The sequence below is a fragment of the Habropoda laboriosa genome, unplaced genomic scaffold (genome assembly GCF_001263275.1).
Source record: "Habropoda laboriosa isolate 0110345459 unplaced genomic scaffold, ASM126327v1 scaffold102, whole genome shotgun sequence".
NCBI lineage: Eukaryota > Metazoa > Arthropoda > Insecta > Hymenoptera > Apidae > Habropoda > Habropoda laboriosa.
In genome coordinates, this window is record NW_017100262.1 from 1,295,732 (window position 1) to 1,309,957 (window position 14,226).

The 14,226-nt window shown below is 42.9% G+C and overlaps 1 protein-coding gene across 1 annotated transcript in view; it reads right to left on the reverse strand.

Moving 5' to 3' along the window:
• Positions 1-3,154: 3,154 nt before the first annotated feature.
• LOC108572971 (homeobox protein Nkx-2.4-like) overlaps positions 3,155-14,226 on the reverse strand; it is a 35,289-nt gene continuing 24,217 nt past the window's right edge. The window contains exons 3-4 of the mRNA XM_017935319.1: positions 10,131-10,217; positions 3,155-3,499 (exon numbers count right to left, since the gene is read on the reverse strand). Of these exons, the coding sequence (XP_017790808.1) occupies positions 3,155-3,499; positions 10,131-10,217 (432 nt within the window). The remainder of the gene's footprint in view (positions 3,500-10,130; positions 10,218-14,226) is intronic.

Here is a 14,226-nt window from a genome sequence, read left to right on the forward strand (position 1 = left end):
AAAATTCATATCGCTTTTGAAAACATATTGGGGCCAACTTCCACCACCTCAACGGTTTCTTCTTTCTTTTTTTTATTTTCTCGCGCCATTCCGCGTACCGCGTGTGCGCCTAAAATACACCAGCGTACCAAACATTATATTTACACCATCGGATTCACACCTGTGACCTCGTTATCACACCGCGGCGCACGCTGCCTTTTTTCTCATCTCCTCTCTTTTCATTCAACATCCGGCACGTTTTGTTTTCGTCTTCGTCGTCGTCGTCATCGTTGTAGTCGTCGTTCGTCGTAGTCGACTGTGGAAAATCGATTCTCTCTTCTCCGCGAGAGCGAATCGCGCCACAATTTCGCGACGGTGCGAGAAAAAATGCCGTGTATAATATACATCTCTCTAACTATGTACACGCGTGTCCCATGGGCTCGACGTGTCCGCGACTGAAACACGCTTCGCGACACGGTTTCAGCGTTTCCCGCGCGAAGAACAAGGAAGAAAAAAAAAGAAGGAAACGCTGGATCCGCCTCGTTCAATTGAACAAACCACGCTTCTACCGGTCGATTAATCCGTTTCGACTAAGTCACGCTCTTGCTTCGTTCGTAACCTCCTCTTTCTTCTTTTTTTTTCTTTTCTTTCTTTTTCGACTGCAACGCTGAAAGAATACTAGTTCACCTATATGCACGTTTCACATTGGTGCATCTCCCACTGGCAGCTGATTGGTCGACTTCTCGCCCGTTAATTTCTCTCGCTACGAATAGATTCTGTCGCTTTGAATCTCTCGATAGAATCTTGGAGATTCGTGGCTCGTGGCAGAAAATCCTGGCTGGATGTGTTTGCGAGGAGAATTACGAACGAACGAGAACGTGGTTCGTGGGGTGGATTCAGATACTGTAGGTACAGATTGTTGTTTATTCCAGTAATTGGGATGTTTGATAGAGCAAGGTCTTTGTTCGTAACCTGAAAACAAGTTTGTACGATTTCTTTTTTTAAGGTTATAATCCTGGTTTCTGGTGTTTCAAAGAATTATCATGTTTTAAAGTGAAGATAACCTCGTTTTGAATTTAAGTTAGGTTATTTGTAAAACAATAAACAATGTTAATCAAATTGTGAAGAATTTGATGAAAATAACGAGCGACAAAATATACAAGAATTTGTTTTATAGACATCGTTTTCAGGTTCTTAGTTCATTATTATACATCCCACAACGAATTACACTCTTCCTTTAAGGTTTCTAGAGTTGTTGGCAGCCATGAAATATCTAAAACCAGCGTGAACAAATGTGCCAGAGTCGCGATTCGTCGCGCTCGATACTCGAACCGGCAAAGTGGCTCGATATATCGACGGTTCTTGAAGTATCACGTTTTACCATGACTCGTTGACTCTTTTCCTCGTGGATTTTAATCGTTGCGTCAAGTAGGCGCGCCGGTAACGAATTCGAGGCTAACTTGAGGAGCGACCCAAATTACTAAAACTTCCATTTCCAGAATTTTCACTTAAGAGAGACCTTTCCGTTCAACGAAGCTTGAGAATCAAGAACGAACACACCGGTTCGATTTATCGATCTGGAAGCACTGTTTTCTTTTTTTTTTCCACCCCCCACCCCCGTTTGGATAACCGAAACAAAACAAGCGTTACAATGGAGAATTTCAAAGTTAGCCGTTCGACGATTCATGACTGGCACGCCAGGAGAAGCTCCCCATTCACACCGGAAATTCGAATCCTACTCGATAGTGTGCATTGTTGCAGCGCAACAGTGTAGCGAGAGTGCGTCTCCAGTGACACACACGATGCACACGGCCCTGGTGTACGGTTTCTCGCAATTGGAATCGACGCGTTTCGAGTGTGCACTGGCTAGATTATTCGCGCACCTGCAATCCGCTTCGACGTGTTTCGTTGCACCTCCACCGACGGTGGCGCATTCGTTGCAGGTACAACAATGTTTTAACCTCGTTACCTTCTTTTCAACTTGTTCAAATGACTATAGAACAATCGGTAAGCCTTAATTCGCCGTATCTTCTCGAGGATGGTAGACATCTTTAATTGGAATTCAATTGATATTTAAAATAGAAGTTTCTTGGACGAAATTATTCTTTTATATACGGATTAATGAGTAGTAGTAGTAGTAGAATTGTAAATCTTGTTATTAGTTCAAAGAAAAGATACTTTTCATCCTTAACGTCGAATTAAGCTTACTGATTGATTTAAGTCTGTCTTTTATGAGGTTAGCTTCTGACGACAAGTATTTAGATGGTTATTTTATTTTTTTTTCAGTAGTTAGTTTAATACTTTTTATGCTCGTAGGGGCAGTATTTGTAATCGGGATCCATTTTGCGGTAAACAAGTATTCACTGTATCGTTAATATATCGTTCACACTGTGACACCATTATTTTGGACTCCCCTTGCAAGATGGAACCGACGGGCACGTGGCTCGAATCGCATTGAATATTCCTCAAAATTTGGACCTCATGTTCGTTGTTTCAAATGAATCCTTCCACTCAGAAAGTAACAAAATTTACATAATTATGAAGAAAAGAAGGTGTGATACAACAGATATATAAGTACTCCGCATTTCAGAAAACCCTAAACTGACTACATCTCTAAACATCAAGACCTCAAAAAGCCAATACTCAAAGCGATCCACGTGTCTTGATAATCTCACAAGAGGACCTTCATCTCACTCTCATCACTGCCTCTAATAAAATCAACTTTTCTGCGGTCCACGCAGAATCCTCAAGAAAGAAATCTCAAGTGTTAGTCCCAAGATAGTCATATATATATGTATATGTATACATATATGTATGTGTATGTATATGTATAGTCCACAGTCCTATAGGACACTATGAAATGTGTCTGCGTCTTCCGCACTTGCAGACAACTCGTCGATGAACATTGTTTCACGAAAAAATCGAGTCTCTCTCTCTCCACCCACTCTCTCCAGTGTCTGCTGATGATTATTCGTCACCAAGGAAAGACAGTCTCCTCTAGATCAGTCTCACGGTTCAATTCTTGACATTCAGCCAATGAGGTGAGCTGTTCTTGAAACAGGTCATAATAGTCGGAGTACGCGACACAGGACTCTCTCTAGGGGCTGTCTTCCATAGGGTACCAGGCAGCTGGACCTGCGACGGAGGGATTGGCCCCCGCCGCGGATGGCATGTACTACCAGGCCCGACCCTGGAATGGCAGGTACGCGCCGCATTGCGGCTGCTGTTGCTGCTGCATACTCTGCTGCGCCCCTGTCCTCGAGTACGAGCAATGCTGAAGACTCTGGCTGGACGTCATCACGTGGCTCACGCCAACCACTGAGTGATGGGACACCGAGGAGGCCGCGTGATGTGAACTGTGAGGGCTCGACGCGGCCGTCATATGAGGAGGGGCTGGACTCGCCAAGGCCGCGCTTGGCCCACCGCGGCTGCCCTCGTTTCCGCCGCCGGCACCGGTTCCGCATGGTTTGCCGTCCTTTACCAGCAACGGTACCGCTACCCGTCGCGGCGAACTAGCACTCTGCAACATGAAACAAAAACGATTTTTCTAATGTTAGAATAATGAAATTTATTGGTTAGCGATAGATGGTAAGAGATATAAGAGTTGTTTGATCGAGGGAAAGGTATTTTGCAAAAAAAAAGAAAAAAAGTGTAGGTTAACGAAGAGGTATATGAATATTCTTATTTGTAGAACGTACAGTTAAAATATTCCATAGACGAGGATGAAGTAACATTTGATCGTTTATACAGGTACATCGAGGCGACTGTCACACGATATTAACGATTCTATATTGACGAGAAGAGAAGAGGAAGAGAGGTGTAGAGAAAGAGCCGAACTTTGCCTCCAATCAATGACATCATCGTTCGTCAAAGAGACGACAGGCATGGTCCTCCTCTAGCGATTCAACGATGTGTAAACTCAATCCATGTACCAGTGCACCGGCTGCGTACGACGAACCAACGTCGAGAAGACGTGGGACGACGTCGTGGCTCGGCTTCTGTGTTCCGAGCAAACACGTGGGCCTCGGTAGGCACAGGTACTTAACCCTTAAGCGCGATACCTCGTGATCAGCATTCGAGCGTACTCGTACTCTCTCTCGCTCTCTCATTACGAATAAACAGTGCCGGCTACCGTGGACCAGAGTTGCTCCAGCGGAGCTCTGTCGGTCCGCGTCAACATTCAGTCCCTCTTCCCTCCCCCCTCTGCTGTAAGGGGGGATTCAGTACGGCGAGCGGGACCCCACGGCATGCCAAACAGAAGCCGAAGCAAGCCGGCCGAGTACCTGCCGGGACGACCACTCAGCTGTATCAACATTCAGTACACGACATTCCTCTTCGATCTCCACGGCAGCGACGCTTTAATAATATGATCGCGATCGCTTCGAAAATGACGCCTGCTTCGTTGCTGGACTCGTACTAGATAGACTTTTTCAGCAATAGGGAGATGAATGCCTCTTTTTAGATCATTAAAGGCTTTCGTGGTAGTGTAGGAATTTAGAAGGGAGTCGATGTTATGCAGATAAGGTAGTACAGTAGAGTTGGTGACTTTAAAGGTCACCTCATTTGGTTCAGACTATAGGACAATCTTTGTTTAATCTTTGCTGAATGTATTGCAAGAAGATTGACAGCTTTTTTAATCGTTATAATCTGGAGATACTTATAGGAACTCAGAAAAATTCAGTATTCTGTAGGTTAGTCTCCTTGAAGGTTTCTTAAATTTGATATTTTTTCACCTAACCTATATCAAGTTAAGTACTACTGTTCCACAGATTTACCTACGAAAATGCCTGAAGAATGAATTTCTTCTGGCATGAAAGGATTCAGTGACCGAGTCCACTGTATAAAAGGGAACGATGGGGGAGGCGTGTGTGACAACGATTCGATTCGAGTGGCCAACACGAACTTACGTGCACGTTGTGGCCGCGAACATAAGTGCAGGCATGCCGTGCACTTCACGCTGACAAAGTGACGATTACGCTAAACGCATGACGGTCGGCGCGCGCGTCACGCGTCACGCCACTTTAGCCACTTCAACGCGCGTTAAGCGATTTCCGGCGAAAATGGCCGTGCTTAGGAACGGAGTAGTACGTGTTTATGAGCGGCGACCACCGCGCCGCGCATAATGAGCCTCAATGTTGCCGTGATCGCGCGGCCGCGATTGGATTCTCGGGAAGCATATTACGCGTCGATTTCCCTCTCCCCCTTCGAGGAACACCGACCCCTTTTTTAGCGTTATACACACGTATGCATATGTATATGGGTAATATATATATTTTTTCCTTCCACGGAAGCGAACGTTGTCACCGGTTGCCTTTTTAGGTTAAGGACTCGACCGAGATTCGGTTTTTTGATATTGCCTTTTCTCCTGCCACAGTGAACGGTGTTAAAAGTCAGATATAAATGTTAATTACGATTTGGAGATTCAATCTACTGGATAAAAATCGAGGATAAATAATATATATAGTATGTATACATTTTTTGTCTATGTGTGTTAAAGGGATGTATTTAGTTTAACCGAGAAGGAAAGAAGGCTGGAAAAGACCGGGATAGCAAAGAATTTCCTTGTCCGAAGATCGCCTTTTTAAAAGGCACCCTTTAACCGAGCGTTTAATTTCTTTAATATATCACGAGAACGGAGAAGAACGAGGGCGGACGATATTTGCAAAATAAATTGTACTTGAAGCGTCTACGCGGTCGCGGCCCGATGTTCATTCTAGGTATGTAAGTACAGCTGCATCGAATATCTAAATGTGCCGCGCGCACGAGAGACTTCCACGCGAATGCATCTCTCGTGGAAAAACACTCGTCATCGTCGGAACTGATATAATTAACTAAAAGCTGGGCTCTCTCTCCCGGGTGGCACACAGCTTTACCCCCTCCCCTTGCTCCTCACCCTCCTCCTTCACTCAAGTTCTCCCTTACCACCGCTAACAGCGCCGTCCGTCCAGCCGACGGTCGTCTACGTCTCGTTCTTCTTTACAGAAGTCTCGGTCGAACAAAGAACACGAGAAGAGATATTAAAAGATTTCTGCCGGGACCTCTCGTTTCCGCGACGAATGGAATTCAATGGGTTCCGTAAACGAGGAAGTGGTTTTTAAATCTAATAACCGATGTTTTACCGCGGGTGTAATTACATTAGGCGGTCTCTCGATACCCGCCAAACAGCTTTCGTGCGCTCTCCCCGCGAGAAAGGAAAAGCGTGAAAAAACCCGGCCACGGGTTCTCTTATTCCCCCCGGTACACGGGAAATGAACTGAGATTTTATTTTTTTTTTTAAATTTTAGAACCTATACCTACCAGGAATTAACGGCAATGACAATTTGCTGTTACGTTTTCGTTCAGTTTTTGAGGTTAGTTTTTTTAGGTTACTCCAACTGACTTCGAGCATAGCGGGGGTACCGTGGTGTTTGAATAAATAACGATTAAAATATATTTATGATAAAATTCAACAGTCGAGGCACTTCTTATTTAAATATAAGCAAGTTCGATCGTAGAATAAATTCATATTACTTTCGAACAATTTCCCTATTTCCACACGGTCCACGAAGATGTCGTGGGCGTTTGGCTTAATCTCGATTGCAACTCGAAGTTTCAATCCGTGGGTCGAAAGATCGACGGCTCGTGTCTCGAGGAGGAGGGTTAATCGATATCAATAGTAGTATTGGTAACCCCGATTCGCGTCCAGGTGTTGTGCATGACTGTACTCACGGCAAGATGGCGACCGGTCCTCGAGCACCCGTTTCCGCGCTCCCCTGCAGGATACCACTCCCCCTCCCCACCTCACCCCTGTCGTTCTCACTCTCTCTCTTTCTCGTTCTCGCCCCTCTCTCTCTCTGCCCGTCTTTTTCTTTCTCCTTCCTTTTCCCGTGTTCGCTCGCTCGCGCTGCCACTTGAAATTTTTTTACCGCCGCGAGGGGAGGAAATGGAATAAAACGAAAGAAAGGGAAAAAAAAATCGGAGCTCTGCCTGCCAACCCGTCGTCGTCGACGACGACGCTCGCGTCGAGGCTGCCTACCTCTTCGTCGCGCGGTGTTTTAATACGGGAAACGATTAATTCTATTAGCTGTTAACGATATTGGTAGAAACAGAAATTTTTAATAAATCTGTAAACTATTGGTTCGTGTATTTTCGATACGGTTAATCCACTGCATTTTTAAGTAAATTTCAACGAATAGATAGTTGTCTGAAAGAGTTGTTGCGAGAGCAACAATGACAAACAAAAAAAAATCGAGAGAAAAAGGAAAACGTTCTTTCACCTATATATCGAAGATACGATTTGCCTATTACAAGGCCTATCTATAGAACGCATCCCTATTGTGCGAGACAGTAACAATGCTGCAACAACTGCCACGCCCGTTACCTATGTTACTATTTCGCGTCGTGGCGTACACACGAGCCCAGCCACGCAATTACACGTATCACCGAACAGATCAAGATAATAGAACGAAAATGCAGTGTGGAGATAGGGGAGGAACGGTAAACAAGTCATGGAATTGAAATCGAGAGCATGGTATAGGGAAGAGCTACGAGAGAAAGAGAGAACGAAAGAGTAAGTGACTGCGTTGTAGAGAAAAAAGGAGAGACGAAGGAAGACAGAGAGAAGAAGGAGAGATGAATGAAAGCGTAGAGTCTACGGGGGCCGAGAAAAACTAACGAGTAAATTATGGGGCGGCTGCTCGTCCTGGCGTGGACGAATCGAGGGGAAAGAACGGTTTACAGATCGGCCCGCCGGATAACTTTCAGCACCATTAATGTTCTATGGGTGTTTACGAGCCACCGCTTGGCGGCGACAATGTCGGCCTTACTTAGAGACAAGATCGATCGTGATCTGAATAACTACTTGTGTTACATGTTCGAACGTCGATATTTATGGGATTAGAATGTACTTAACATCGTTATGAATAATCAAGAATACTCTTACCTATGTTCAAACAGAAAGGTAATTTAGGAGATGAGGCTATCGTGATAAGAAGTAGGCTCACTTGAAAGTTGAGGTTAAGTACAGAGTGGTGAACAATGAAATTTGATTAATTTGACGTGGAACAAGTGTCCGTGGTGTATAATTGGAAATCGGTGTGCACAGGACCACGTATCGACATGTACACATACGTTGTACATACGAGAGAATGACTTGGATCCCCGTCACCCGCGAAAGTGGCTTTACGCGAAAATCGTGCGCGCGCGTTTCCATCGAAATTCGATGAGAACGATGAAGTCGACGGTCGGGCCGAAAAACGCGCTATGAAAATCCGCTTACGTCGAAACGCCATTCCGCGTCGAGTGTTGCCCGCCTCGCTACGTATACTTTTCAAAAACATTTCCCAAACGAGAATCGAAAAATGAACAGAAAAAAAAGAGAGAAAGAGAAAACGATAACAAAGTGGCTGGATAGAGAACGATTCGAAAAACATTTCCTGGAAACGTGTGGCTCGACCACGCATCGTGGTCGTGCAAGAAATCCATTTTCGTCGTGCAAAAGAAACTGACGTAGAGCAAATAATCGACGGCATGTTGACATGAGAATGATTTTCAGCGTCGGTGAAACGACACGACGCCACACCGCTAACTCGAATCGAACGATTTGCCGCTAATGCATGCCGGGAACATCCGTGATCTCGCATACTCGCCCATAATGTATTCACCAGGACGGATCTCTGTGTATCGGGACGATCGGGCCAGCCTGTGACGTCTCTTTTGAATGTTATTCTTCCAGAAGGAGAGGGAGCCGGCTGGAGGAGCGATTCGTATTCGCCAGTGCGTGCAACGAGATCGAGACAGGGCACGTTTCGAACTCGCAATTACGATATCTCGGGAATCTGGCGTGTCATTATTAGAGCCGATAAAAGAGGGCGGGGAGGGGAGCGAGAGGGAGAGGCGAGCGCTAGAGTCGGTACGGTAGAGTGAGAGAGGGAGAGGGAGGGAGGGGGAAAAAGGCTTCTTTGACGGGTTTCTATCGGCGTGAAATAATTTCGTGAGACTTGCGCGCTTTTAAAGTGCTCCACCTCGACGCCATTTTGGCAAGAGTTGTACGTTTAAGCATGACAAACCTTTTAAATAGAACCACGTTCGATGGAAAATAATACACCATGTACGATTTTATATTTATTACTTTTTAGGTAAACGTAAGTACTCAATTTTACGAGTAAATATTTCGACCGTCGAACACGTTTTAATTCGCCTCCCTTCCACACAGCCGCGCGTCGACGCTAATGGCCGAATCCCCGTGCTCGAAAAGGTTCAAACAAATTCTGTCGCTCGTTGGAAGATGAAAAACATGTTGAAAAAAAATACAAAAAGCGGAGATAGAAGGAACGAAAAAAAGAAAGAAAGAAGGAAAGAAGGAAACACGACAGGAGGCAGCCAATCGTGGAAACATCGTGGTAATTACGTGTTTAACACAGACGATTTTACGTACCGACGGAGGCCGGTATCCCTGAAAAAAATTCGGCTGGAATAACGAAATGAATGCAGAATCGCTTCGAGCCGGTCGAGTGGCCCACTCGAAACGAAATACGATGTGGATGCGAGGATCCGCGCCGCGTCCGGAATATTTTTCATTTAAAAGCATTTCATTTCAAAACGCTCGATATTTTGTCGTGTGTTTCGCCGTTTCGAAATCCCTCGGGAAATCCGATCTATCGAGGACACGTATTATCATCACACGAGAGAGAGACGGTCCAACGACAAAATTTAATTTAATCCCCGGCTCTCTGTCCTTTCTCTCTCTCTCTCTCTGTCGCGCGCGTTTTTCACTTTTACACACGCTTTTCTACCATGTTACACATTTTTCCATATATTCCTACTGATTTTTTGTTTTTTCATGTTATACACTGCTCGAAACAATTAAAAAAAACTCCCACTGTGAACGGTGGTTCTGTTACGCTATTTAAGCGAGAAGAAAAGAAGGAAGCGTGTTATTCATACGATACTCTGAAAAAAAAGAAAAAAAAAAGATACCGTATCAGACACAACAATCAATGTTGTATTTCATATTCAATACCGGCAATAACAGTGTACAATTAAAAATGAACAATCTCTTGATAAATGAATTATTCTGTTCTACGTTATCGACTGAACCAACCACGAGTATTTTATCCTCTAACAGTTTCGAGCACTGTATCTTTATTTTCTTTGTATCCAGGTATAATTACCTGGTTTTGAGCATTCTGTTCAGCCATCATCTTCTCCTTCGCCTGCCTCTTGCACTTGTATCGATGGTTTTGAAACCATATTTTCACCTGAAACAGAAGAAACGAGATTTCCATTAGAAATTGAAAGTAGAGGAAAAGAAATTAATTTAAGTAACTTCGTAAAAAATTGAATAAAAAATAAGAAAATTGTGGAAAATACGCCATTAATTGTCTCTACCAACTTGAAAAATAAAGATTGTAGTTTAAGGAGAAAAGAATTGAAAAAAAAAAAAAGAAGGAAAGCTCCAGGGGAAAAATAGAACACAGATTGAGCTACCAAGCGTGTCCAGTAGAATTTTCCTTCTTTTTCTCCTGCCCCTCTTCAAATAGTTGGGACACATTTTCGGTGCGCGAACTGTCGTCAGGTAGGAACTCAAATATTTTTACAAGGGGGAGGGACGAGTGCAAGCCCTTTGTCGCGTGTGTACGTTCTAAGTAACCTGGAACTATTCGTGGCCCCCTAAATCCATAATCCACAGTTATTATAAGTCTGTTATTTCTTCGAGAGGGATTTAACGCCTCGTTCACCTCGTCCAGCCAGCTCTTGAAGAACGATTCTCCGTTGCGTTTTGCGCCAACGATCTCTTTTTACCATTCTTTTTCTCTCGTACTACGCATTTTTTCAATTAAACCGAAGCAAAGTAACACAAAGAAGAAGACAACCGTCGCCAGAAGCTGAAGATCAAAAGGAAAACGCGGCGTAAGTTTTTCCTCGAATCTTTTATTTCACATTTTCTGATAAGAAAGAAATAAACCACGCAAAGAACGGAATAATAAAAATATTCGGAAGATTTAATACCGAAATTCCAGAAATTTCGTTGTACAAAGAAAAAAGAAGAAAATATTACGAAGATAAAGTAAAAAGAAAAAAAAAATTAAAACACTCGCGAAGAACGAGGAAATAAATTGTAAAGCTGGTAGTTTTCACGGAAACCGTGGCGCGGGAGCGGAAGTTCAAAAGGAAAACGCGGGGCAGTTGAGTGAAGTTCCGGGTGAGGAGCAGTCTTGGCCCGTACGAAACCGCTTTTACGGCAATTGAACGCGATTAGGGAAGCCGGCCGTGCGGATAGGATCGAGATCGGCATCTGCTTATGACAGCGGCGCGTTATAATCCGTATTGTGCATTATGCCGCGTTCACAGGGGCGCGTCCCGATCACGCGGCCATTGTCGTCGCGCAGGGAAAACAATGCCCTCGGTTTCTATCGGCTGATTTAATCTTTAATGCGAATTCGCTGGGACAACGTCGTTTGCGTTAAGCTTCTCGCCTTACTTCGCGTTTAATTAAGACACTGTATTCATAGATTTCGTGGAAATCTTGTGATAGATTCGAGTTAGGTTAGATTAGGTTATGTTCTCGCTTCACTTCTGATTGAATTATGCTACTGTATTCATATATTTCGTGGAAATCTTACGACAGATGCTAGTTAGGTTATGTTAGGTTACTTCCGATTGATATAACCTACTGTATTTATATATTTCATGAAAATCTTACGATAGATTCTAAATAGTTAGGTTATGTTAGGTTAGGTTCTTAATTCATTCGACGATACTTACTTTTATGGAGAAATAAATAGTTACATAGTAAAACAGTGATATCAAGATGAAGAAAATAGGTATAAAAATGTCTTAGTAGATTAATCATTTCGCTTAACACATTCCGTGTCGCGGAGGAAATATGAATTTCGGGGAAAATTTTAAAACGAAGTTGAAAAATCACCTTGGAATACTTAATTATAGAGAAATGTCAACTGTGTTAAATTTTTCTGCGTACATATTTACTTGGGGCTTCGAATCCAAAAATATTCTTTTCTACCTAATGGAAGCCCCGCTTCTAAAGATCGCGTTAAAAATCGATTACTGGGTGCTTTCGAAAATCGAAGGTTAATACACCGGTAGATTAGAAACAGATTTACGCTAGTGGGTTACTGGATCGGTAAAGTAGAGCTAATAGAGTAATAGACTAATTTTCCTGGTCCAAAGAATACCCGAGGAACGAACGAACCAGACTAATGGGCTAGAAGATCAGTGGAATAGAGCTAGGCCTCCAATGGTGGGTCAGTGGATCAGTAAACCAGGTCCTCGTAAACTGCATCTCCAAGCGAGACGTTAGTTATATGTGTACAATTTGTTAGAAATTGGCTAAATTACGAGACCAACGAATTGCTACGTTGTACGAATTATAGTAACTCATTCTGCAGGAAGATCAATGTATCACCTAACCTAAACAAGTTCGCGCAATTTTACCATTTATTTACCAAAGAATTCTTTCCGACTGGAATCGCACAATTGATTCAAAGCCGCCGAGTTTGTATTTCATTCGCTGTCAGAAAAATGGCGAAAGATTATCAAAAATAATGGAAATTCTTTCGACGATTTATCTGTTTTCGTTCTTTCCAAATAAAACTTTGATTGCATCCAAAAATCTAAAAGAATTCATCTCTATTTACACGTAATATTTCTGCTTCTTTTCAGGCAGAGATTCTGGTCAAGATTTGACAAATATAGTTCTGTTAATAAGAAAAATTAATTAGAACCCTAACTTTCGTTATAATTTATAACACAGAAGACTGCTAAATGTAAATAATCTGTAACAGATCAACTTTCGTCACCTGATACGGTAACTGAAACATTAAAATGGCCGACGCTTAGATGCACAGTCGGTAAAGAAATCATACGTTAAGGGGCAAAACGTGAAATTCTTCTACGTTGAAGAAAAAAACGTGATAAGACGAAAGAGACTTTCCTGAAATTATCCGAATAGAGTGTTACAAGGAAACAGCAGATTGTACGGTCTTAAAAAAGAAAGAAAAAAATGGACAAAAGGGTGAAATTAGAGGGATGTGTGAAAGGTAGGCCTAAGCCCGATTTTTATCGCACGAATCAAAGCCTCTATGTCCGACCTATATGTTGCCTGGCTGTAACCTCCTACTCGAGTGGCTGTAACCCGCTGCAATCCCCCTGTGTTAGACCCGTGTAACCCCCATTGTCGGAGTTATGCACGCCGTAGAATGCAACGAAAGCACTTTAAGGGGCCCCCGTGCAGTAGACCGTGTCTCAAGAGCCTGCCACCGTCTGTCTAATTCTTTGAATATTAGCGGGATCGGTCAACCCTCGAAAAATTTCTCCTCCTCCCTCTCTAATGGTACACGCCTCGCGTGTGCAACGCGAATACCAATCGTTCTTCTCATCTTTGAATTTGGAAATTTCGTTTTTAGATATTGTGCTCTTAGGAATTGATTGCACCGTTATCTGTGTGTATAGTATTTTTAAGGTGATCTTCAGGAGCAAGTATGGAGAATATAGATCATCTATCGCAAAATTTTTTTGAGAGGATTTTAAATAAGTTTTGCAAATGCATTCAATTGAGATTAATATTTTATTACACTGTTGTAATACTAAAATTTCTTACTCTAATTAATCCAGGTGATTTTCAGGATCAAGTATCAGACGTATAGATCATCCACGATCGTAAAAATTATTTCGAAAGGACCTCCAGTACCATCTACCTTTCCTCACCTCGTTCATTTAAAATGAATATTTTATCACACTTCTGTAACACCAAAATTCCTCACAAGAATCAATCCAGATCAATTGTCACACCTATAGATCATCAACGATCGCAAAAATTCTCTCGAAAGGACCTCCAGTACCATCCACCTTTTCTCACCTCGTTCATTTAAAATAAGTATTTTATCACACTGCTGTAACGCCAAAATTGCTACTCTAATTAATCCAGGTGATCTTCAAGATCAAGTAACACACCTATAGATCATTCACACCTTTCCTAAACTAATCCTTCTGATCTCCAGAACCAAGTATCACACCTATAGATCATCCACGATAACAAAACTTCTCTCTAAGAAACCTGCAACACCTTTACCAAACGCCCCCACCAACATTTTCTCACACGGTGACAATAGCAAAAAAAAAAAAAATGTCCCCCTTTCAATTAATCCAGCTCATTTCCAGGATCAAGTATGTCGCGTGTAAATCACAGAAGGTGAGGACTGCTCGAGAACAGCGGAAGGAAGGAAGGAAGGAAGGAGAGAGAAAGAG